The sequence below is a fragment of the Lupinus angustifolius genome, chromosome LG04, assembly GCF_001865875.1.
Source record: "Lupinus angustifolius cultivar Tanjil chromosome LG04, LupAngTanjil_v1.0, whole genome shotgun sequence".
Lineage (NCBI taxonomy): Eukaryota > Viridiplantae > Streptophyta > Magnoliopsida > Fabales > Fabaceae > Lupinus > Lupinus angustifolius.
The window spans coordinates 4,075,446-4,099,899 of NC_032012.1; the positions used below are offsets into that span (position 1 = coordinate 4,075,446).

The 24,454-nt window shown below is 34.6% G+C and overlaps 3 protein-coding genes across 4 annotated transcripts; 1 reads left to right on the forward strand and 2 right to left on the reverse strand.

Moving 5' to 3' along the window:
• LOC109345173 (probable metal-nicotianamine transporter YSL7) lies at positions 2,878–15,967 on the forward strand. Its single transcript, XM_019584000.1, has 6 exons — positions 2,878–3,329; positions 13,013–13,176; positions 13,408–13,505; positions 13,607–13,741; positions 13,828–14,017; positions 14,670–15,967. Exons 1-6 carry the CDS (start codon positions 2,939–2,941, stop codon positions 15,765–15,767), a joined length of 2,076 nt encoding a protein of 691 aa, XP_019439545.1. The 5' UTR covers positions 2,878–2,938; the 3' UTR covers positions 15,768–15,967.
• Positions 17,643–20,034, reverse strand: LOC109345175 (protein ROOT PRIMORDIUM DEFECTIVE 1). 2 transcript variants are annotated; one of them, XM_019584007.1, is made up of 3 exons: positions 19,656–20,034; positions 18,172–19,191; positions 17,643–18,119 (listed from the first exon to the last, which is right to left on the reverse strand). In XM_019584007.1, the coding sequence occupies exons 1-2, from the start codon at positions 19,922–19,924 to the stop codon at positions 18,189–18,191; spliced, it is 1,272 nt and encodes a 423-aa protein (XP_019439552.1). In that variant the 5' UTR covers positions 19,925–20,034; the 3' UTR covers positions 17,643–18,119; positions 18,172–18,188. The 2 variants fall into 2 exon arrangements, with proteins under 2 accessions (XP_019439552.1, XP_019439551.1); XM_019584006.1 differs by having other exon boundaries at positions 17,643–19,191.
• LOC109345176 (NDR1/HIN1-Like protein 3-like) lies at positions 21,104–22,179 on the reverse strand. The gene has a single exon (XM_019584008.1). It carries the CDS (start codon positions 22,097–22,099, stop codon positions 21,317–21,319), a length of 783 nt encoding a protein of 260 aa, XP_019439553.1. The 5' UTR covers positions 22,100–22,179; the 3' UTR covers positions 21,104–21,316.

Below are 24,454 nucleotides of genomic sequence, written 5' to 3' on the forward strand. Positions count from 1 at the left end.
CATCCATTGTTCACTTTTCAGATTATCAATTGAATAATAAAAGTTCCAATTCATTTCTCTTTACTTTCCTGTTCTCTCTCTCTATCACTCCCGTTTCTCTTCTTCCTCATCTCTGGTTTCTCTTTCTCACAAATACATATAGTTTTCATCATGTCATTCCCTATATTTAATTTCTTGATGAATTTCGGTGTCCCAATGTATCAACTCAACCGAAAGAAATTGAATTCTTCTTTAAATATGTGTATGTCTCACGTTATCAAGTGTCATCACATTATATCAGTATGCATCACAATTCTTGAAGACCTTCTCCTCCTCCTTCTTCTTCTTCTCCTCCTCCTTCTTCTCCTCCTTCTCCTCCTCCTTCTTCTCCTCCTTCTCCTCCTCCTTCTCCTCCTCCTTCTTATTCTTCTTCTTATTATTATTATGATCATCTATACTATACTAGCAATGCAACCTTAAGTGTTAGCCAACATTAATTATCGGAAGAAAATGTTACCAAGATATAAAATTAATTGAGAATTAGATGATAAGTAAATTTAAGAATTAAAAATAATTAATACATTAATATTGATATATATATATATATATAAAATTAAATTAAATAGTAGTGATCTAATACTCAAGTTTAAAATAAAATGCATGACAAAAAAATTTATTACTCTTAATTTAACATTATCTTTACTAGTGTGTATATGCACTTCGTATCTACTGGTCAATATTGTATGGTATTATACATTTAGTTTTTATATATTTCATTTTTTTCATAATTAGAATATATTTGTTCTATTCAATGTACTTTAGTTTTGTGTGTCTACCAATGCATTTTTTAATAATATCACAATTTATTTTTATATTTCTATTAAAAAATTATAATATTGTATACGAAAAGTGATATAATTCTCTAAAATGAAATATATAAAATTAAATATTCAATACTAAAAAGTAAAAATGCGGGTCGGCAGACACAAGTGACTGCCGACACGCTAGTATATATAAAGTCAAAACTTAAAATAACTATTATCATGGTTCTATTTCCTATTTTGCTCTTAACATTTTTTATTTCTAAAGTAAAACTATATAATCATAAATAACTATAATTAATACATCTCATTTTAAGTTGGATATTATAATAAATACAAAAATATAACATGAAGTACATCCAATAAAAAATATTGTAATTCTCTAAAATAAAAAATACAAATTTAATACCTAATAAAAATATTTAATGTCATAAAATAAGAATGCGGGTTGACTGTATGTCGACACGCTAGTATATATAAAGTCAAAACTTGAAATAACTTCTCTCATTGTGTAATTTTTACTTCATGTTTTGCCCTTAACATTGTTTATTTTTTACAAAAAAAATCATATAATCCTAAGCAACTACCACCAACACATTAATTAACCACATATCCCACCTTAAATTAAACTTTATCATAAACACACAAAAAATATAATATAAAGTACATTGAACACAACAAATACATTCTAATTCTAAAAAATGAAAAATATAAAAATTGATTATATACTATCATGCAATATTCATGGCAGGTACGAAGTGCCTGTACACACTAGCTATATATAAAAGTAAAACATGTTTACGAGTACATAGGTAGTTAAACACGCGTAATTTATATATTTCAATTTTACCTTTACTATTATATAAATGTAAAATATGTCTAAATGACATTCAGATAATTGAACATGTATAATTTTATTTGATTTCATTTATATACTTAAATAGTGATAATTGAAAGACGATATATTCAATTTTGTAACATAAAATGAAAATAATTTTGCAATAATTGGATGCAAAAAATAGTTAAGAGGTTGTATATGATTACTTTAGGTTACTTTTTAAATGGAAAACATATTATGTTATTTAAAACACTCAAACACTAAACAACTTAACCATATTCCCCATATCTGAAAATTATCCAATATTCATCTTTGATCTATTTTTCATATAAGGAAAGTCACTTTTGAATATGTGTCAAAATACAATCAAATAAAATATTAAATGCTTATTACTTCTAGAAGATAATTTTTTGTAATAATTTATATCATATACAAACTTTACACTCAATCTCAAATTATAGCCAAAATTATATTATCATGTATAATTAAATACAAAAAATGTGATATAATTCTAAAATAAAATATATTAAATTTTGATTCTTTTTAAAAAATAAGAATGCGGGTTGACGGACACAAAGTACTTACCCATAAGCTAATTAGTATAAAATTTAAACTCATAATACATGATATATAGTTACATTTGTCGTGAATCATTACTATTTCGACATTAGGTTATTTCAAATAGATAGATAATTGAATTTCTTAAATATAATGTGGTTGCTTCACATATGAAACCCTTCATATATAATAAAATAGGATAAATTAAATTTATCACCAATCCATCAATTATAAAATTTTTGTTAAGACCATTGATTATAGATAGTATATACTAATTTCTCCTCTCGATGCCACCACCATAGGTTTCTCAGTTTAGTACCAAATTAATTACTTTAATTTATTTTCTATTATTTAATTGATAAACAAGGTGAACTAAAGAGTTGAAGTTGTTTACTCGAAAGCTATGACATCAAATATACGAGTTATAGAATCATGTTAGGGAGAGAAGTGATCTGTAAAATGAAAGAAAAACAAACAACCGTAATATTTTTATTGGTGAGATGATTATACCGTGAATTTTTTTTGTTGCTTTAACTTATAAGTAATATTTATCTCTGTATAGTATAAAGATTTATACATAATTATTATTTTAATAATAATTAAATATAAATGAGAAAAAATGTAAAATGTATATAAAATTCATTCATTCTGAATTTTCTCCTAACTTGTAAAGAAAAGGTGCATACTATTTAATAGAGTGAAAGACATAACAGAATGTGGGAGTGACACTAACAAACTTTCAATGGCTTCACGAAATAACCGCCCCAAAGACATGGATCTCACCGACGAAGAACGCGCTCTCGACTTCGATCCGCCGCCGGATGACATCATCTCGGTGGAGAAGTCATTCGAAGCCAAACCAGTAGCACCGTGGCACAAGCAGTTAACGGCGAGGGCCGTCATTGTCAGCTTCGTCCTCGCGGTGCTCTTCACGTTCATCGTCATGAAGCTGAATCTCACAACTGGTATCATACCTTCGCTGAACGTTTCAGCTGGATTGCTAGGGTTCTTTTTCGTGAAAACGTGGACTAAATTGCTAGCGAAATCTGGATTGCTGAAACAACCTTTCACGCGCCAAGAGAATACGGTGATTCAAACCTGCGTCGTCGCCGCCGGTGGCATTGCGTTCAGCGGTAATTACCTCGTTTACCCTTTTATTACTATTATTGTGTGTCAAATTCACCATTAGGTTATTTAATGTCAAAATTAATTAACTGTGTCTTATAAATGAAATCATATATTCATACTGCATAAACAGCATAGTAGGCAAGTATGTTATATCATTGCATAATAATGAATAATCATACAATGATATTTTATTAAAAAATTATTTGAAATTTGAACAAAAAAGAATTAATGCTTCTCTAAAGAAATATATTCCAGATAAAGAGTTGAAGTTGTTGAATTAAATGTTCGTGAAGTTCGTTGGTTTCTTTATAGATTTAGAAACTGAAAAGCAACGTTTGCTGGTTGCATGCGTGACGCATCTGCATGTATGCATGTAGTGGTGGGTCCTATCATGAATCGTGGTCCCGAACCCTTTATCTATTATTGTTTACTCATTGTATATAATTTCTCATTTTTATAAAGTTGGAGTATAAAATGCATTTCTGTTTGCTATCCTAATCTATTATTGTTTATCCCTTTTAGTATTATGATATTGTCATTAGGAATATTGCTTTGGAGTAATGTTAGTGCTAGTTTATTATAACAACAAGAATGACACCTAAGTGAGTTAGTGTTTTAAGTTTTCGTTGCAAGTATATTTATATTATGTTTATTATAATTGTGGGAAAATATGGTTGCCGTTACATAATGCAATTTAAAACATTAGATGAAAATGTGAGATGTTGAGGAAATAAGACGAGATCGAGTTGCTTTATTCAACTATTAGGTGTGTGTATAGGTTGAGGTATTTAATTAATGATCTGTAGTGGTCTGAATAAAGGTAGGAAAACGTTTACCAAAAGAAAAGTACTCATAGGTGGGGAATGCGACTCCTCTCTAACAAAAAAATTGATGCCAAAAAATAAAATAAAATTGATATGTTATTATATTTGTATCCTTATATTTATTATGATAAGATAAATTTACCTTTAAAATTAAAAGAAAAAACTGAATTTCCCTATTCATTAATGGATAGGAGTCTCACCCTGAATAGAAGAGGTAGAAAGGACATTGTCTCTCTACTATTTTGAAAATGATTACCTCTTTTCTATGAAGAGGGAAGTTTAAAGTGTTTCTTGTTATTTTAGGTAAATTATTACATTTATCCACGTGTTGTTTGGTTCCAAAACACTTTGTTTAGGTAGGTTTAAACTTTGATACTCTATCCCTTGTGTTTTATATTGTTACGTAATGACCCTTTCCCATTTCTAATTTTTAGATCATTTGTTGTTAAATTGTAGTAAAAAAATTATTAAATATTATTTTTTATCTTTGGAAATAGGTAACGATAATGACAACAAAAACTTAAAAGAGTAAGTATAGTGATAACAGAAAGGTAGAAATAATTTTTGAAACAAGAGGGATGACTATAATTAAACAAACTTTGAGGGAGATAGCAATTTCTCCCTTCATCTAACATACTAATGTTCTTTCAATAGTTTGAAATGTCAATCATGCTGTTGTGGAGTTCACAAAATATAGTTGTCATTTTTTCAACACTTTTTTAATCATTTTATTGAATTATGAATTATCTCTAGTCTTAGAATGCTTAGTAGTTAATTAAATCACAGTATTAGTGATAACCCACGATCAATGAATTTGTGGTAGAATTCTAATGATTTTATTGAGATAGAAGTAGAATTACAAGAAGGTGATGAAGAAACACAAAAAAAGGATCCCTCGATCCTTCCTTAACTGATTCCACAATCAGTTTCCCACTAATTTCTAACTGCCCTAACCCCTTTAGCCTCACCTTCTATTTATAGGTAGCTAACTACTAACTATCAAGGGTAAGGAGGGAAAGTTGGTTATTTAACAATCACACCTTCCTTTTGCCCCTTTTATACACATGTTTAATTTCAGTTTTGGCTTTAGTCTTATCAATACCCTCCCCTAAACTTTTTAACTTGTCCTCAAGTTGAAATTGAGGAAAAGTCTCCTGTATAGTGGTAGCTGACTCCCATGTGCTATCATGCTCAGGGAGATTTTGCCATTTTGTCAAGACCTTCATCTCCCTTTGCTCACTCTATCAATAATTTGTGATATCCTCTGGACTCACCTCTAACACCATCTCTTTATTCAACATAGGTGGTAATGGTTGAGGCTGTTGATGAGGTTTAAGAGCCCATTTCATTAGAGAAACATGAAAAACTATATGAACTTTAGTTCCAGCAGGTAGGTCCAACTGATAGGCCATCTCCCCTACTTTCTGAAGTATATGATAAGGTCCATAATACCTAGGATCCAGTTTGGCATAAGGCCTAGTAGCAATGGATTTCAACTTATAGGGCTGCAACTTGAGGAACACCCAGTCTCCTACCTCAAACTCCACTATTCTTCTATGCTTGTTAGCTACTTGCCTCATCAAATTCTGTACCTTAGCCAAGTTAGTTTTCAGTTCTTCTAGTATCCTATCCCTTTCCTTAAACATCTGATTGACTTCCTCTACTCTGGAGGGTATTGTCCCTGCTTTTATCAACATAGGGGGTTCTATCCCATACACGGCTTTGAATGGAGTCATTCCAACTGAACTGTTATAGTTGGAATTGAACCAAAATTTTGCCCAATGCAACCACTCCACCCACTGCTTAGGCTTAGGACCCACATAAACACCTGAAGTAAGTCTCTAGGCACCTATTAGTCATCTCAGTTTGCCCATCTGTTTGAGGATGGTATGAAGTGCTCATCTTCAACTGAGTACGAGCCAATTTAAACAATTCCTTCCAGAAATGGCTTAGAAACAGAGGATCCCTATTTGAAACTATGGATGTAGGAAATCCATGTAGTTTAACCACTCCCTTAAAAAACACAGCAGCTACATCTTTGGCTGAAATAAGGGTGCCCTAATGCAAAGAAGTGAGCATACTTAGTAAGCCTATCCACCACTACATAGATAGTATCCTTACCTCTGGTTCTAGGAAGGCCTCCTATAAAATCCATTGAGATATCCATCCATACCTGTTGAGGAATAGGTAGAGGTTGCAATAACCCTATAGGTGCCAAGGTGGAATATTTATTCCTTTGGTAGATGTCACATTCTTGTATGAAGGTTTTGATATATATTATCATCCCCTCCCAGAATATAAAGCTTGCAACCCTCTTGTAAGTTCTTAGATAACCAGAATGTCCCCCTGCAGGGGTCTCATGGCATTCAGAGAGAATAAAGGGAATTTTGTTGGAATTCCTTGACAAGAGCAATCTGTTTTGGTAGTATAGAACCCCTTTTTCCCAATTCAAACCCTAGCTGGCTAGTAGAAGATACCAACGGATCTTGCATCACCTACCTCCACTTATGGTCCAATTGCAACTCTTCAACTCAGCCTACAACCTCCTCATTAGTTACTATGGTGATAGTAGTATACATGAGCCTCATAGACAAAGCATCATCAACAAAGTTCTCACTTCCTGGTTTGTAGTAAATTTCAAAGTCCAAACCAATCAATTTCACAGCCTACTTAAATTGTTCATATGAGAATAATTTCTGATCTGTTAGGAATTTTAAACTTCTCTGGTGAGTCCTAATCACGAAATGCATGCCCATGAGGTAATGGCTCCATTTTTGGATAGCCTGCACCAATGCTGTCAGCTCCCTCTCATATACTAATCGTTGTTGGGCCTGTGGAGATAACCTCTTGCTCCAGTAGGCTAAGGGTCTCTCCTTGCATCAATACAACCCTTAAACCCTTGTTGGAAGCATCAATCTCCACTACAAATTCCTTGTTGAAATCAGGAACAACAAGCATAGGTAAATCAATCATAACCTCCTTCGACTTCTCAAAGGCAAAGGTGGCTTCATCTGACCAAATGAAAGCTTCCTTCCTGAGCAAGTTAGTGAGAGGTCTAGCAATCCTGCCATAATCTGTTAGAACTGGTATCAAATCAGAATGTAGAAACAGAAAATAGAAGAAGAATAGATGCAAGATCAATGTGATCTTGATCCGTAAATTGTGTTATTGCTGAAAATGTGTATACAATGATGAAGAACTCCTTCCACAAGAGAGTAACTTCCCTAACTGATTTCCTAAATCAGTTCCCAATTACAACTTCTCCAAAAACTAAGTCTTACAAGTTTTCCCTCCTCTATTTATACAACTAACACCCTAATCTAACTAACTAGTAATGGTATTCTAGGAATTCCCTCTTTATTTAATTCAAACAACTCCTAACAACAAACCTCTTTTCTACTACCCATGCCTACCCTATCAATACCCCCTAAAAGAACACCTTGTCCTCAAGGGGAAAATTGGGAAAGTTCTGAATCCAGGTTATTGATTCCCAGAGAGTTTCGTACCCAGATTGGTTATCTAATGGATGAAATAAATCATCTAAGTAGGCATCTCCTGGAGGGTCACTAAATCTGTTCAGCTCATTGCTAATATCAATCTGAGAGTTCTCGACTCCGTATTTTTTATCTGGTTTAGCACCATATCCAAGTTCCAGAGCTCGATCCATAAGTTCTTCAAGTTGAGGGGTGGCAGATACTAAGTCATTTCCACCCGTATCAGATAATTTTTCCCTATCAACCATAGTCGTCGTACTAGTCTCATTTCTTTCTGAGTCTGCAACGGATTTACCATCAATGGCATCATCCTTCTGTGACTCTGAATCAGATTTTTCTTCAAGAGGGATACTTTCTTCATAATCATCTATTCCTTCCTCCTCTCCTCTTACTCTCCTTTCATTTAAATGTGATCCCAAGGAACTCTCGTCCAAGCGAAATAGCAAGCCAAAACCCATGATAAGAGGATGTGGTGGAAGAAAATTTTTCTTTCCTCGGATCATGAAGCTCCCTACTGTTAGATATTCCCCCGTGGGAGCAGTTTTACTAACCTGATGAGGATAAACCCACCAGGCACTAGTAACAATTTTTGAATCCCCTGCCTGACTATGGCAGACTGTGAAACATCCAGCTTGGTTTAGGGTCAGAGGCGGAACTGGTTGGCTGGGCTTGTGGTTCTTGATAACAGTACTAGAAGCTCCATGCAAATCAACATGTATATACAGATCTCCTTTTGACATATAACGCTTCACTATCATCTCATTCTGTTGTGCATCACGTCCGCTGATAACCAAATAATTCTCACTGCTAATGAACCAATTAAATTTCTCAAACCATAACAACTGAAAGACTTTCCTCCTCCTTTGCATGAACAGAAGGAGAGTTAACACTTGAGCATGGATTTTCAGATGATAATTTCAAAGGGATGCTCTGATTCGTAGCTTCTTCCAAACTCTTATTCTCCATTTGATTTTTTTGTTCTATCAATAAGACTTTCTGCATAATTTCAGATAAGGAATGTAAATCATACATTTTTACCTCTGCTTGTAGTTCCTTCTTGAGCCCATTCAAGAATATTCCTTTCACCAATTCTTGATCTATAATCCTCAAGGTCCCACCGTACTTCTCGAATTCCTCCACAAACTCCTTTACGGTTCCCCCCTGTTTCAAAGACAGCAATATCTCGAACGGATTCTGCATCATCGAAGGTTGAAATCTCCGAATTACTACCACCTTGAACGCTTCCCAAGAAGGCCTAGGAGTACATCTTTTCCACCATTGGAACCAGTTTAAAGCCTTCCCTTCCAAGGCCAGCAGTGTCGTCTGCATCCTTTCAGCATCGGTGACCCCCTCCACACGAAATACCTTTCCAACTGGCCGGTCCAGCCGTAAGCATCGTCTCCCGCGAAAACAGGGAGCTCGAATTTTCGCCACTATTTCTGCATTTTTCTTTTCTTTTTTTTGTGTGTGTCGCAACAGAAGTTTTTCAGGCACCAGGTCGGTGCTCTGATACCAGTGTTAGAACTGGTATCAAATCAGAATGTAGAAACAGAAAATAGAAGAAGAATATATGCAAGATCAATGTGATCTTGATCCGTAAATTGTGTTATTGTTGAAAATGTGTATACAATGATGAAGAACTCCTTCCACAAGAGAGTAACTTCCCTAACTGATTTCCTAAATCAGTTCCCAATTACAACTTCTCCAAAAACTAACTCTTACAAGTTTTCCCTCCTCTATTTATACAATTAACACCCTAATCTAACTAACTAGTAATGGTATTCTAGGAATTCCCTCTTTATTTAATTCAAACAACTCCTAACAACAAACCTCTTTTCTACTATCCTATGCCTACCCTGTCATAATCCTTTACAAATTTCCTGTAATACCCTATAAGTCCTAAGAATCCCCTTAACCCCTTGATATTGGTGGGCACTGACTCGGTCTTCATATCTTCTACCTTGGAACTATCAGCAGATACCCCCTGCTGAAATAACATGCCCTAAGTATTCAATACTGGTTTGGCCAAAGCTACATTTTTTTCAATTAGCCTTGAGGGCATTCTTCATCAATAGGGCTAGAACTACCTCCAAATGGTACCCATGAGAAGTCAAATTAGGATTGTACACTAGAATATCATCAAAGAACACCAAGGTGAGTTTTATCAAGTATGGCCTTAGGATGTCATTCATGAGGGTCTGGAATGTTGAGGGAGCATTAGTTAGTCCAAATGGCATAACTAAGAACTCATAGTGTCCCTCATGAGTCCTAAAGGTTGTTTTCTCTACATCTTCTGGCTTCATTCTAATCTAGTGATATCCAGACTTCAGATCCAACTTAGAAAATACCCTAGCTCCACTCAATTCATCTAATAATTCTTCAATCAGGGGAATAGGGAATTTGTTAGGGATGGTTACCTTATTGAGAGTTCTGTAGTCCACACAAAACCTCCATCCTCCATCCTTCTTCTTCACCAGAATTATAGGGCTAGAATAAGGGCTAATGCTAGGCCTAATAACCCTAGCTTCTAACATCTTAGCCACCAATCTTTCTATTTCTGATTTCTGATAGTGAGGGCACCTATAGGGTCTGATATGAGGAATTTATGCTCCCTCCCTGAGGTGTATGGCATGGTCCTGCCTTCTAGAAGGAGGTAGACCCTGAATATCTTGGAAAACTGGGTTAAATTGTTGCAATACTCCTTCCAAATCTGGTGGTATTAGTCTCTCTGCTCCAAGTCTATTAGTATCATCACAATGCAACAATAGGCCATCACCCTCCTCCCTTAAGATTGGCATAAAAGCTCTCATTGATAGTTCTGCTTTAGTCATAGCAGGGTCCCCCTCTATAGTAATGACTGAGCTCCCCTTCTGGGCAGATAATTTCATCTTCCCAAAGTCAGCCTTCACTTCTCCCAAGCTGGCTAGCAAGTCCAACCCAAGCACCACATCCACACCTCTTAGAGAAAACAAATAGAAATCTTGAATTATCTCTAGTTGTTGTAAGAGGATTCTGAGTTGGGCACATTTACCTTGACACTGTATATGGTGCCCATCTCCTACTTCCACTACATAAGCTCGAGTCTTCTCCACACTGAGTTTCAGGGTATCTACTAGTTTTTTTAATATGAAATTATGGGAAGCACCACAGTCAATCATGACTACCACTGGATAGTCTCCCACTAAGCCTCCTACCTTCCACGACTTGGTGGAAGTCAGCCCCTTCATAGAATATAGGGACAACTGCAAGGAGTTGAAAGGTTGCAACTCTGTCTCTAGCTCTTGCCCTTCTTCACACTCTTCCTCCTCAGCCATCAATAGCATGCTCAACTGCTTATTCTTGCACTTATGTTCTCTGGAGAATGGTTCATCACACCTAAAGCACAAACCCTTCTCTCTTTCTTCCCTCATTTCTGCACTAGATAACCTCTTGTACTCCCCTAGGCCTCTGGAATTGTTATTCTCAGGAGTAATCCTTTGATTTCCTTGTATACTGAAGCTACCCACAGTTGATCATTCCTTCCTACTACTATTTGTTGGAGAGGGATCCAAGGTCGCTACCTTGTTGTAAAAACTTCCCAGATTTGACCCAAAACTTATAGAATAACTCATGTGAGTCCTCTCTTGCACAACTACATTCTTTTGTTCTATGAGTATAGCTTTATGGATTACCTCTTGTAAGGATTCCAGTTCATAAAGTCTCACCTCCACCCTTAGCTCCTCTTTGAGGCCATTTAAAAATACCCCTCTAAGGAACCACAAATCTTTATCCTTAAGAGCTCTCGTGTATTTCTCAAATTCATCAACATACGCCTCAACACTTCCTTCCTACTTCAATGATAACAACAACTCAATGGGATTCTGCACCATGGAAGGTTGGAATCTCCTAACCACAACTATTTTAAAACTGTCCCAAGAGGTGAAGGATTGCATCCCTCCCACCATTGGTACCAGCTGAGTGCCCTACCTTCTAGTGTCACCATAGTTGCTCTCATCTTCTCAGCTTCACTAATAGTCCTCATCGAGAAGTATCTCTCCAATTTCTGCACCCACCCATAGGCATCTTCTCCCATGAATATCGGAATCTCGAGTTTTCTATACCTATCTTGACCCTGGTTCAATTTGTAACTGTCAACTTCATCCTTAGTGCCTCCCCCCGTGGAATTCTCACCTGAATTCACCTCTAATTTGGTAGCAATGGCAGCCAACAATTCCTCCGTCTTCCTGGTTCGAGCTTCAGTCAATTCCAACCTCATTCGTAATTCTTTCCTTTCTAGTATCCAACTCTCATTATCCTTCGCCATGCCTCGTGTAGAAACCATGCGATGAAACCCTATCAACGGTGGTGGTGATTCACCCAACAGGCACCAAGATGGTGCTCTGATACCAGTGATAAGCACTAGTATCAATATGTAAGAATTTAGAATAAGGAAATGAAAAGAAATGCCCCTAACCCACGATCAATGAATTCATGGTTAGGGTTCTAATGATTTTATTGAGATAGAAGTAGAACTACAAGGTGATAAAGAAACACAGAAAAAGGATCCCTCGATCCTTCCTTAACTGATTCCACAATCAATTTCCCACTAATTTCTAACTGCCCCGATCCCTTTAGCCTCACCTTCTATTTATAGGTATCTAACTACTAACTACCAAGGGTAAGGAGGGAAAGTTGGTTATTTAACAACCACACCTTCCTCTTGCCCCTTTTATACACATGTTTAATTTCAGTTTTGGCCTTAGCCTTATCAATTAGCCTGACCATCTCTGTCAAATTTTAATCTTTGTGTTATTTTTACTGCCATATATTTTCATTTATACCCTTGTTTCCAAATGAGGACCAGAGATTTTAATGCAATGCAGAAATTGTTTGCATATGTCTGATATACACAGTGATCATTTTAGGGATCATGTAAGTCTGAAACAGTTTTTGAAACAATTTCTTTTGGCATAGAGTGTATTTGTTTCAGGATAGTTTCCATAATTTAAGAAGTATTAGCTTTATTTCATTAGTGCGTCCCTTAGGATTTGATGTGCTTAACATCGCAGTTCATTTTGCCTATAATGGATGTAGCTCCCTAAGCTTAACACTTTTCTGATAAATTTTAAGCAATATAAGTTTCTTTTTCGCCTAGTGAGAAGCACTAGATGTAACAAGACAACTGTTTTGCAGGACATAAGGTTGATAACATACGTGCATAGAGATCTTTCTGTCTTTACATTTGGTACATATATTGTACATTCTGTTTACATTAATTTGAGAAGAATACTATTGGGAAATAATAGTCAATGCTCAACTAGTCAGCTGCAATTCTCATGGAAAGAACTTTCTTTATTGTTAACACGTCTATAAATGGATTTCTTTGAGCAGGTGGTTTTGGTAGCTACCTCTTTGCTATGAGTCCAGAAATTGCAAAACAATCTGGAGAGGCTAATGCTGCTAAGAATATTAAGGACCCTGGTTTAGGATGGATGATTGGATTTTTATTTGTTGTTAGCTTTCTTGGCCTCTTTTCAGTGGTTCCTCTCCGAAAGGTGCAATTTACTATTGGCATCATGTAATGTTAATGATACTAATGTTTTTGTGACAAAATCTCAAAGTAGTTAGAGTTATCATTCATTTACTGTAACCAGCACTACTAAGACATAGGATAAGGTTATACTTAGAATGTTGCTTGCCAATATTTTTTTGCATAGCATATGGCTTTCTTTGAGTTACTTTATGTTTGTTGGTTACTGAATATTGATATATGTTCCTTGTGACAGATTATGATCATAGACTTTAAATTGACGTATCCCAGTGGAACAGCAACAGCCCATCTTATCAATAGTTTCCATACTCCAGAAGGTGCCAAGTTAGCAAAGTAAGGATTCTATCCCTTATAATTGCAGAAGTTTCTTTTTCTTTATAATATGAATACATGAATTTATTGCTTTTAAATTTCTTTTTATTTCTTCATCTTAGGAAGCAAGTAAAAGCACTAGGAAAGTTCTTCTGCTATAGCTTTGCGTGGAGTTTCTTCCAATGGTTTTTCACTGCTGGTGATGGGTGCGGATTTGCAAACTTCCCCACATTTGGTCTGAAAGCCTATGAACAAAAGTATGTAACTCAACTATATAATTCTATACGTGCTTTTTTTTTTCATTTGTTTACATATTTGTATTTATATTTCTTGCATGTAATAGGTTCTACTTCGATTTTTCGGGTACATATGTGGGGGTTGGGATGATATGCCCATATATAATCAATGTATCCCTTCTGGTTGGTGGAATTCTCTCCTGGGGTATCATGTGGCCTCTCATTGATAATAGAAAAGGTGACTGGTTCTCTGCAGACCTCAGTAAAAGCAGCTTGCATGGCCTTCAAGGTTACCAAGTAAGCTTCCTTTCCACATTGAAGTATTTTCAAAAAACTTTGATTTATTATGGACAATATCACTCCAGAATCCAAATTCTAATATTCAAGAGAATAAATACAACTGGTGTCATATATCTGTTTAATACTTTTATACTATATTATTAAAAGATCAACATTATTCTTTGAAACGTATAACAAATAATATAATATGAAATATTGCATTAGCCAAGCTGAGGCCACATATAGTCGTACAAATTAATGCGAACATTCATCTCATACAGTCATGTCATGACTTGATACAACTAGTTTATCCGTGATTAATGGTTAGTATTTGCCAATTAAATTAAAAATATTTATAACATTACTTCAAAAATGAATCACTCACAAATAGTCCTAAAGGCATTCAAGATTCCTAGTACAATGATGCAGCCAATGAGGGTTCTAAGAATAATGAGGGGGCAGTGGTGAATCTAAGATATTATGAGTTTATGTTTTAGTTTTATGAGAGAAACTAAACGGTTTTTTATTACATTACTTAACCACTCCCTTTAACAAGACCCTTATATTATAATGATATTTGGATAATTTCCTCCATTTGGCCTCTGAATGATATTCTAAATGAGGAACATCTTACAGTTGATGGATCTTAACGTATTTTTTTAAACTGCAGGTATTCATAGCCATAGCTATGATTCTTGGTGATGGTCTATATAACTTTGTCAAGGTTCTTGGCCGCACTCTTATTGGTTTGTATAACCAATGCTGCAAAAAAGACTTAGACCCAGTTAACTCAGCCGGTGATGATCCATCTCCATCACTTTCGTATGATGAGAAGCGTAGAACCGAGATGTTCCTCAAAGACCAAATTCCAGCCTGGTTTGCTGTTGTTGGCTATGTGGCCGTTGCAATAATCTCTGCTGCCACTGTTCCTCACATTTTCCACCAGTTAAAGTGGTATTACATTGTTGTTATTTACATCATTGCACCCATACTAGCATTTTGCAATGCCTATGGATGTGGACTCACAGACTGGTCCCTTGCATCCACATATGGAAAATTGGCCATATTCACTATAGGGGCATGGGCAGGGGCTGCTCATGGTGGGGTTCTTGCTGGTTTAGCTGCATGTGGTGTCATGATGAATATTGTGTCTACTGCATCTGACCTGATGCAGGATTTCAAAACAGGTTACATGACATTGGCTTCACCAAGGTCCATGTTTCTGAGCCAATTTATTGGAACTAGCATGGGTTGCATTATATCTCCATGTGTGTTCTGGCTTTTCTACAAGGCCTTTGGGAACCTTGGTGTTCCTGGCTCACAGTACCCAGCCCCTTATGCCCTGGTTTATCGTAATATGTCAATATTGGGGGTAGATGGGGTATCAGCCCTGCCAAAATACTGCCTCATCCTTTGCTGTGTATTTTTTGTTGGTGCCATAGTTATTGATCTTATTCGAGATTTGGTTGGAAAAAAGTGGTCTAAATATATTCCTGTTCCTATGGCCATAGCTATACCCTTTTATATAGGAAGTTATTTTGCTATTGATATGTGTCTTGGCAGCTTGATATTGTTTATATGGCAGAAGCTTAACAGGGCTAATGCTGATGCATTTGGATCAGCTGTGGCTTCTGGTTTGATTTGTGGGGATGGGATATGGACACTTCCTAGCTCAGTTCTTGCTTTGGCAGGAATTCGGCCACCTATTTGCATGAAATTTTTGTCCAGGGCCACAAATACAAAGGTTGATGGATTCTTAGAATCTTGAGGTCACTTGCTCTATTTTCAAGATTCTCATGTTCAGAATGTATTTTATTTTCTTATGGATATAACTACATTTACTTCAGCAACATTGAACTAAATGGCTGTACCTCAGTACCCTCCACTTTTAGATAATTAGAAGCCAATTGATGTATGCTAAGCTATATGCATAATCAATTTATGGGTATTTATATTGTTAAGAATTAAGAAAGATGCATGTAAAATGTTAGTAAATGAGATTATAGTGTGAATAAGGCTACCAATTTATTTTAAAAACCGGACTGCAAGGAGTGACCTTGTGATGGTTGAAGCTACAGTTGGGAAGCAAATCAGCAATCACAATATGGATGAAGTTGATAGACGGATCCCTGTGTTTATCTCTTTACATTATGGGAAAATGATTGAAACACAATCTCATGTCTTCACTTAGAGAGTATTCTAGCATTGAATGAAATTAAGTTTTCCATAACACTAATAAGTTTCTTTGTAATTGGAGAAACTTGGAAAAGTATAAACATGGAAACTTTCACTAGTTTATATGCATGTATAAAGTATAAACTACCATAAATATACTAATGTCAAGATCTAAAACTTCATGTTTTTCATAAATATAAGAAGAAACATTTGTTTTCATGGACTTGATATGAGTAAGAAGTTTTTCTTATAGATGAGTATACTCTTCATGTGATGTTGACCTCTCCATATCCATAGAATGTTAGTTTCTCCTTCTTAATTCATTTCTTAATAGTACATCACGGGTGGAAATAATACATTTCTTGGTTGGGTAGAGTGAGGACCACATCCTTAATTTATAAGTTTCATGATAAGGTGCTTCTATCACACAACTTCCTTCATGAAATTGGTTTTCCAAATGATTAAGGCATTTCATATAACCATTATGTAAGATGACTTTACAAATAGATGTCACTTAACATAATATCTATTTGATTTCGTTTAATTATTCAAATAGAAATAATATCATAACACAATTACGTTTTTTCCATAAGTTAGCTAACATGATTTAACTATATTTTTAACTATTAAACAATTATAAGAGACATAATTCTTACATTAATTACACACTCTGGCCCTACCTACTCATGCATAAGGCAATTTGTTGAAGAGCACAACCCAACAACATGGCTCGATGGTTTATGATTAGTGTGGATGTTTCCTGCTCAAGTCACATGAGTTAAATTTGAGTCTGAAATGCAAATACACTGAGATCACAATCCACTAAATAAGGTGAATTCATTGAGTGTGAAGTTCCTATAAAGAGCTGAGTTTGTCTGCAGATGTTAGCTCTGCCTAAGGTCAAAGCATTTTCTCCCTATTATTGGGTTGAGGAAAATAGCAACCTAGACTCGTGACTCACCAGAAGAAATAGCTAAGTACCTAACAGTATAACACACTTTGATCAGCACTCTTATATTTCTCATTATAAATTACCTATGTTAAAACGGGTTGACATTAGAAATATAGAAAAGGACAAGAAAATATGTTTGGAGAATTCTTGTAGTTAAACATTTTCCAAAATATGTTTGGAGAATAAAGTCAATTAATTGCCTCTCCCAAATGTCCAAACTTCATCTAGTAGTATGTACTCTTCTTTCTGTCTTCACCTATGAAAATAATATATCTACTAGCAATTAACAAACAGGCAAAAACTTCAATTAGTTCAGCATTCCATGTAACCAACTCACCTTTAGTTAATGTTACACACCAGTGGGCTATGACATGTGGGGGGAAGTGAAGGAAGTAGGAGAATAGTTTGGGTGAGAGTTGAGTTTTAACATGTTTCTTTTTTCTTGAGATGATATTAAGACGTTAATCTGAGTATTAAACAAAGGGAAATAAATTATGTGATCAATCTAAAATCATGTGTAGGATTGAAAGCAATATTATAATTTTTTAATCACTGCACAGAGTAAAGAATTCATTTCTTATGTTTTAGCCAGCTGAGAATAGTAGCAATACAAAGAGCAACTTTATCATAATAATTGATATTGGCAGAGTGGTATCCAACATCTTCTGAATTCAGAAATCCTCCTAGCCTTGGTTGAGTACCATAAAATTTTCAAATCTTCTTAAAGTCTTTTGCATCCTCAAATGCCATCAAAAGTAAGTTACAGTTTACTAAATGCCAGGACAAACTGAAGCAATTGGAGATGCTGAAGTTAACTTATGCTTAAATTTCATGTGCCCACACATTCTACTTCAGAAGAGAGCCTCTCATTAATTAGGATATATTCATACACACGAAACTGGTCAATGCAGATCTTTTATCCATTAATTCTCCAACAATGTTAGATTCAAAGTTGTTACCTTTGCATTTCTTGGTACTTTACTAACAGAAACACAGAAGAAAAATAAATATCCCAGGAGATGGATAAATTGGGGGTGCCTTAACAGAGCTGTAATGCTCTACTCAAGATGAAAACAAGTCATGTGACTCATGTCTTTGCTGGTTGTCCTCTTTTCCAACCTCGTTGCTGCTGCTATTATCATGCGGCTTCGAATTAACAGCAGGCAGACCTCGACGCCCTAAAAGAACAAGATCAAGAAGCTTTCTCCTTGCATCATACACGGGATTTGGTTCAATTAAGCATCCTCGTTCATAAGCTTCCCTCAAGAAAACAGTATGTCGTTTTCCCTTAGTTGACAAATAGAAAATCCCGGGGTGATCCAGGAATAGATCCCTTATGTTTAAATCAATCCCAAACCATTTTCTGAATTGGCTAATCTTCTCAACTTCCACCATCTTCTCCACTGTCAAACTCAGGAACTCATGAACAATCGACACTGCTCGTTTCTCTGAAGCCAACATTCCAGTCTTAGACTTCTTCTTCTGACCAACCACCTCCTCATAAGGCCCCACATATGGCGAACTCTGCCATTCCTTCACCTTTGCCCTGAAATTCTTGCTCAGCCTCATCCCTGGAGGATACCCATGTTTGAAACAAAACTGCAATTCAGTCCTATCAACATTGCAATCCTCCTTGCAGCACTCAACAACCCTCCAATCCTCAACGGCTGCTTTAAAATGGTCACTGGGAAGAGCACCATCCACGAGCTTCAACAAATGAGTATTTCGTTCATGTGCATCACAAAGCTGAAAAACATTAGACCTTGCAGCAATAACTGTGTCCTCAAAATCATCAGGCAGCCCAAGCTCCCTCCAAACCTTAAAAATGGCACGAAGAGGTACTGTTCTGGATGCAGACATGGCCAATATCCGAACAAGTCTATCAACGACAATGGGCATAGAATCGCCAATGGCTTTTGCTTCCTGATGTGAAACATCAAGGGCAGCGTCAGTTAATCTGCAAAAAGGCTGTGACTTTGCAGGATCATAGTAAATGTCAAAAATATGAGGATATTTGCGGAGGAAGGCAGTTGCACCACGATTGAGGTGGAGCCTCTGGGAGAGCCTGGTTTTGAGAAAAAAGATTTAGAGTCAAGAGAGAACGCGAAGTGAGAGCTTTATTAACAATGTGAAAGCGTAAGATACAAGCTCAATACACAACTTCTATGCATTTTTTGGCAGCTTATAATCGAGCATTTTGTTTAAACTACAAAAATAGTGATTTTCATGTAAAGAAACTGTTGTGCATTTGCCAACTATTATACAAAGAGGCTTGACACATCCTCTCTTGTTTTGCATGAATTCTTTTACTGAAAAATATAATTTCCCATAAAAATCGAATTTCTGCTTTTTAAGCTTCTAGTTTTTAGTAAAAGCCCAAACAAAATGTAAAATGATAATAGTTTACAAATATTAATCAAAGTTCAAAGCCAAATAATCCAATAGTAGACTAGAGATAGTATTTTACAATTAAGTGATTAACATAATTAACCAACTCAACTAATCATCAACTAACCAAATAACTAATACCTGGAGAGGAACTCAATAGAGAGTGATGGGTTCTTGGGGTTTGCAAGGATGAGGTCTTGAATGGAAATGACTTTGAGAAGCTCTTTGTATTTGTCCATGAGCTTCTCAAACGTGGGGTCTCGAGCTCTAGATTCTACATACTGAGTAGACGTTGTTTTTGATCGAATGGATATCGAAACACGAAATGGGTTTTTGCTTAGAAACTTCAAAATCCGGGTACCCATTACTGAAAGCAACTTATTTTCCTTTTGGGTTTCTATGGTTAGCATTCGCAAACTCGGGTTGGCATTTCGTCGAACACGTTAGGCTCAAATATGAAAATTCAGAAAAACGATAAAGAAAGTTTTCGGAGCGTTGAAAATTTGATTCAGGAATAGAACTTGATCGAATTCGCGGAGCGAATACGATAAATTATAGTATAATTGAATTCGGGTTTCGTTGAACTTTGATGCTTTCTGCAGAAGCAGGTAAAGAATAATAATAGTGAAGAAGTGTGTGTAAAAATGGGCTGGGCCGTCATTTGTCGAAAGAAATTATTGGGCCTGGATTTGTATATATCAGCCCAAAAGACTTTATAATATGGATGATCCTAATGTTGTGACTGCCTGAGATGATTGATATGTTATTTTTTGTGTCATCCAATGATAATTTCCATATATGGGTAATAAAATAATTTCGTCTGTAATTCATATCTATCACTTTCAACAGGTTTTGATCATAATTCGCTATGTTATTTGAAACCTTGATGGAAAGTATTTAGGCCAGTATTTTAAATTGTATTATCATCATTATTATCAATAGAATTACACTGCTGTAATTGTGATTACAATATTGTAGTTTTGGGAGTCAATATAACAATGTTATGAGATTGGAGAATAATCAGATTTTATTCTCATTGATTATTATTTACACAAAGTGTCACATGAGATTGTTTAGTCATCATCATTAAGAAACAAGTAAATTCCATAAATAACTAACATAACAAAATAAGTGAACTAATCACAACTAAATAACAACAACTAATCAACTATTTATAGTCCTCCCTCTCAAGATCGTAGGTAGATGTCTAGGATTTAAATTATTAGTTAGCTGTAATGTTGAGTTTGGACCAATTTGAGTACGCCTAAAGTCACTAGTTCTCCTACAAATTTACAGTTAATGTCAATATGATGGGTATTGAATAAATGTGGTATTTACGTGGCTTGCAACAATTCTAAATGACATCGAAGAAATATTATTAGTTGTGTCACGACTAGGTCACTATCTTTACGTTTTGTGGTACTTGTGGAAAGTTTGGCCAATGATGAAAGTGTCTCTATAAGAAATTTGACTTTGTAAACACACTTAAGAAATATGTGGATTAGGCCTATAGATTAACAATATTCGGTATTAAAACTATAGGATATAATTAATATGATATCTATAATATGTGAGAAAGAAGTGGCTGCTCAAAAAAATAATTATAGTACAAGAAACTGTGTATATAATTATATATGTCTCAAAGTATTGATGGAGAGAAAAAACCCACATCTAATATTCCTCCATCCCTTATTAAAAATCTCAATCAGAAAGCATACAAAAAATGAAAGAAATAGTAACATAGCAATACTATAATCAACAAAGTAATAATCAACAAGGATAAAATATATCTGCTAATAAGTTCATAGCCTAAGCTTGAACTTACAGCTATTGCTAGTAATTTTAATATCACTATTAGCACTTAAACTATCCACCACAAGTTTGCACTTAACCTTAAAGTTGATCTTGAAAAGCTTCAACTTCCCAAGCTTAATCCTCACAGGTTGTTTGACCTTAAGATTAAGGGGTATATTACCACTTTGTTGTTGCTGTTGCTCCAATTTATTCACTAGGCCATTTGTATCTTCTGTTTGGCCTGTCATAGGAAGATTAAGCACTGTAGTGTTTCTATGACCCTGGTAGAATTTTGGCAATGACCCTTCACATAATTGTGTATCATCATACCATGCAGTTATGTGGCTACCACCAACATAATATATACCAATTTTTTTGTTTGGATTCCTAGCAGTAATTGTAACATTGAAAGTAACAGAAAGACTGTTATTTCCAGAAGCATCAAACTGTGTTATTCTTAGTTCATCAACTGAGTATTTTGGAAGCTTTGGCCTAAACACAAGGTATAGTATTCCAACTGTGATGGCTATAGCTATTATCAGAATCAGTAATATGCTGAAGACCCAACAGAAGAATTTGCAGCAACAACTTCTTTTTTTCTTTGGTGGCTTTGAATGCATCACAGGAATGGTTCTTTGAGGAGGAGTTGGTGGATGATGATAGTTATTACCATTCTCTATAGGATCACCATTATCAGATTTAGCAGTGTTTCCTGGCACCAAAGGTGATGAGTCTCTATGTGCTGGTGCTTCTACATCATAAGTTGGATGAATTCTTTGAGGATCTGTCATGTTGATGATATTAAAGAAAAAACTTAGGACTTTAGAAAAATATATATATATGAATGATCACTATTAATGTTCCTTCTTGGTTTCTTTGTATGTATCAATATATAAGGAAGATCAACATGAATAACATATGAATTGGTCATGGTCATGTTAGAAGAAGCTTCCAATATTTGACTTGGCTAAAAGGGTCATTGTCTGCTATAGTTTATGCCTCATCAATCACATGTGCCAAAAATTCAACATTGTCTGTAACATTTTATTGGTATACACATTGTGTCTCTATACTAGTCCAACTATAATTTTTCCTGATTTTAGTATTCTAAGTTCTAATATTACTGTTGTTTATGCTATTTTACCTTGCATTCTATCAAAGACCCAAAACAAAACATAGTAAACAAAAAAAACAACCAGAACGCGGTAGTCCAATATAAGAAGACTTTATACTTGAATAGTTCATTATTAAAAAGAAAGTTAAACAAACAAAAAAGAAAAACTAACATAAAAAATATTATTTTTAACAACAGAATAGTTTAAATTAATCTTGTAAAAAATACACCAATCAAATAACTTGGTAATAACAATCAATAATTTTCTGTTAGCAAAGAAACTCAATTTTTATTCCATACAAAGGCGCGAATTTTTAAATCCAATTACATATTCATGTAATAAATATTACTTTGCTATTCCTTAGAATTAAAAAAAGGTGTTTAAATTTAAGACGCTAACAAAAGTCAGGGTGTCATTTGAAAATTGTGCATAATATTTATCCTAAGGGAATTCCCAAACTTATAAGCCATTGAAAAAGAGTAGCCGTGTACTCTAAACTATTCTGTAGTTTCAAACCAAACATCATCATTAGAAAATGTTTGATAAATTAATTAGTCATTTTTTGCTTCAATTGGTGTCAAAACTTTATTAACTATTATCAAATTTGGTTAATATAATATGTATATTATATTCCATTAGTTCATATTAGAGTCCGAACGCTTGAAGTTATATCAATGTGACACTATGCTTCCAAAAGTGACCCGTAATATATAAATAACCCGTTAAATAAATGAGGTTGATGCCTCCAAAGTCATGATGTGTCACATTCTTTACAACTACAATTATAATTTGAATATACATGTGATGTCATCATAAGACAATAACTACTTTTTTCTTCTTATAATATATGCGAATAGGAATCGATGGAGAAAAAAAAATACAATTTTTTACACGTTATTAATTAATTAAATGCACTCATATCCGCGTCATCTTCAAATATTAAACGGTTTTAGAAGGTTTAATGGGAAATGGATGAAATTAAATCAAATAAAAGTAGACAAGTTTGTTCAGTTTCATAGTTTTGTTTGGTTTTATATTTGTGAAACTATTATATAGTTCGACTGATGGTTTCATATTTTTTGAAATTGCAAAAACCAAACTGTATATCCTACAATTATTGATAAATTTATTGGATACTTATTTATTGTAGTTTCAGCTTAATATTGTATTTTGATACTTAGTAATTGAATACTTATTTTGTAAAATGTGAGAAGTAATTGAATTTAGTGAGGTAAAATCTCACTAAATTCCTACGAATTATAAAGGTTAAAGATTCAATTTTTAGAACGGACACTTGTTAGGATAATGTGATTATAAAACTTTGAAAGTGATTAATTCATTATACATGAGGTAAGAAATATTATGGATTATATAAAAAAACACATTTTTGTGGGAGTTTGATTTGTTATGTGTGTCAAGTGTAAGTAAATGGAGGAACCAAATTATATAAGATCGGTTTGTCTCAGTTCTGTATTTGTACCATAAACGAGTAGAAACCGAACTCAACCAAACTCACTTATTTTCTTAAGTTTGATTCTTAATCTTTCCCCAAAACCAAATCAAATAGGACCATTCCTAATCATGCCATATAATAATGTAATGTATATGTTCCAAAGACCAATACACGGTTTGAAGTTTGATGAATAGATTAGATGTATTAACAAAGGCAAGAATTGCACTTTCACTTTAAAATATGGCCTCGCCTTACCTATCACTACATCCATCATTTGTGTTTAATCATTATTGACTCTTCAAAAATGTAATATAAATAAATAATATATGATATAATGAGTGTATATAAATAAATATTATACTTGTATTATATCTTTATAGACACGAAACAAAGAGACTGTGACCTTTGGAAATAGTCCTCTTCTACTTTTTCTTTTGTTTCTTTGTTTATAACACATGAGAAACTCATCTACCTAATATATCATGTGTATCTTTTAAATAAGTTTTCATCTTAGCATATGATAAAATATGGATGGAAGTGTAAAACCCATCTTAGCATATGATAAATTATGCTGACCA

Bases quoted from the DNA above. Each gene is read 5' to 3' on its own strand.
- LOC109345173 (XM_019584000.1), top strand. From the start codon at position 2,939: ATGGCTTCACGAAATAACCGCCCCAAAGACATGGATCTCACCGACGAA. The intron at 3,330-13,012 runs GTAATTACCTCG...TTCTTTGAGCAG, and splicing joins CGGTGGCATTGCGTTCAGCG to GTGGTTTTGGTAGCTACCTC. The intron at 13,506-13,606 runs GTAAGGATTCTA...TCTTCATCTTAG, and splicing joins GAAGGTGCCAAGTTAGCAAA to GAAGCAAGTAAAAGCACTAG.
- LOC109345175 (XM_019584007.1), bottom strand. From the start codon at position 19,924: ATGCTAACCATAGAAACCCAAAAGGAAAATAAGTTGCTTTCAGTAATG. The intron at 19,192-19,655 runs GTATTAGTTATT...TCTCAAAACCAG, and splicing joins TCTATTGAGTTCCTCTCCAG to GCTCTCCCAGAGGCTCCACC.
- LOC109345176 (XM_019584008.1), bottom strand. From the start codon at position 22,099: ATGACAGATCCTCAAAGAATTCATCCAACTTATGATGTAGAAGCACCA.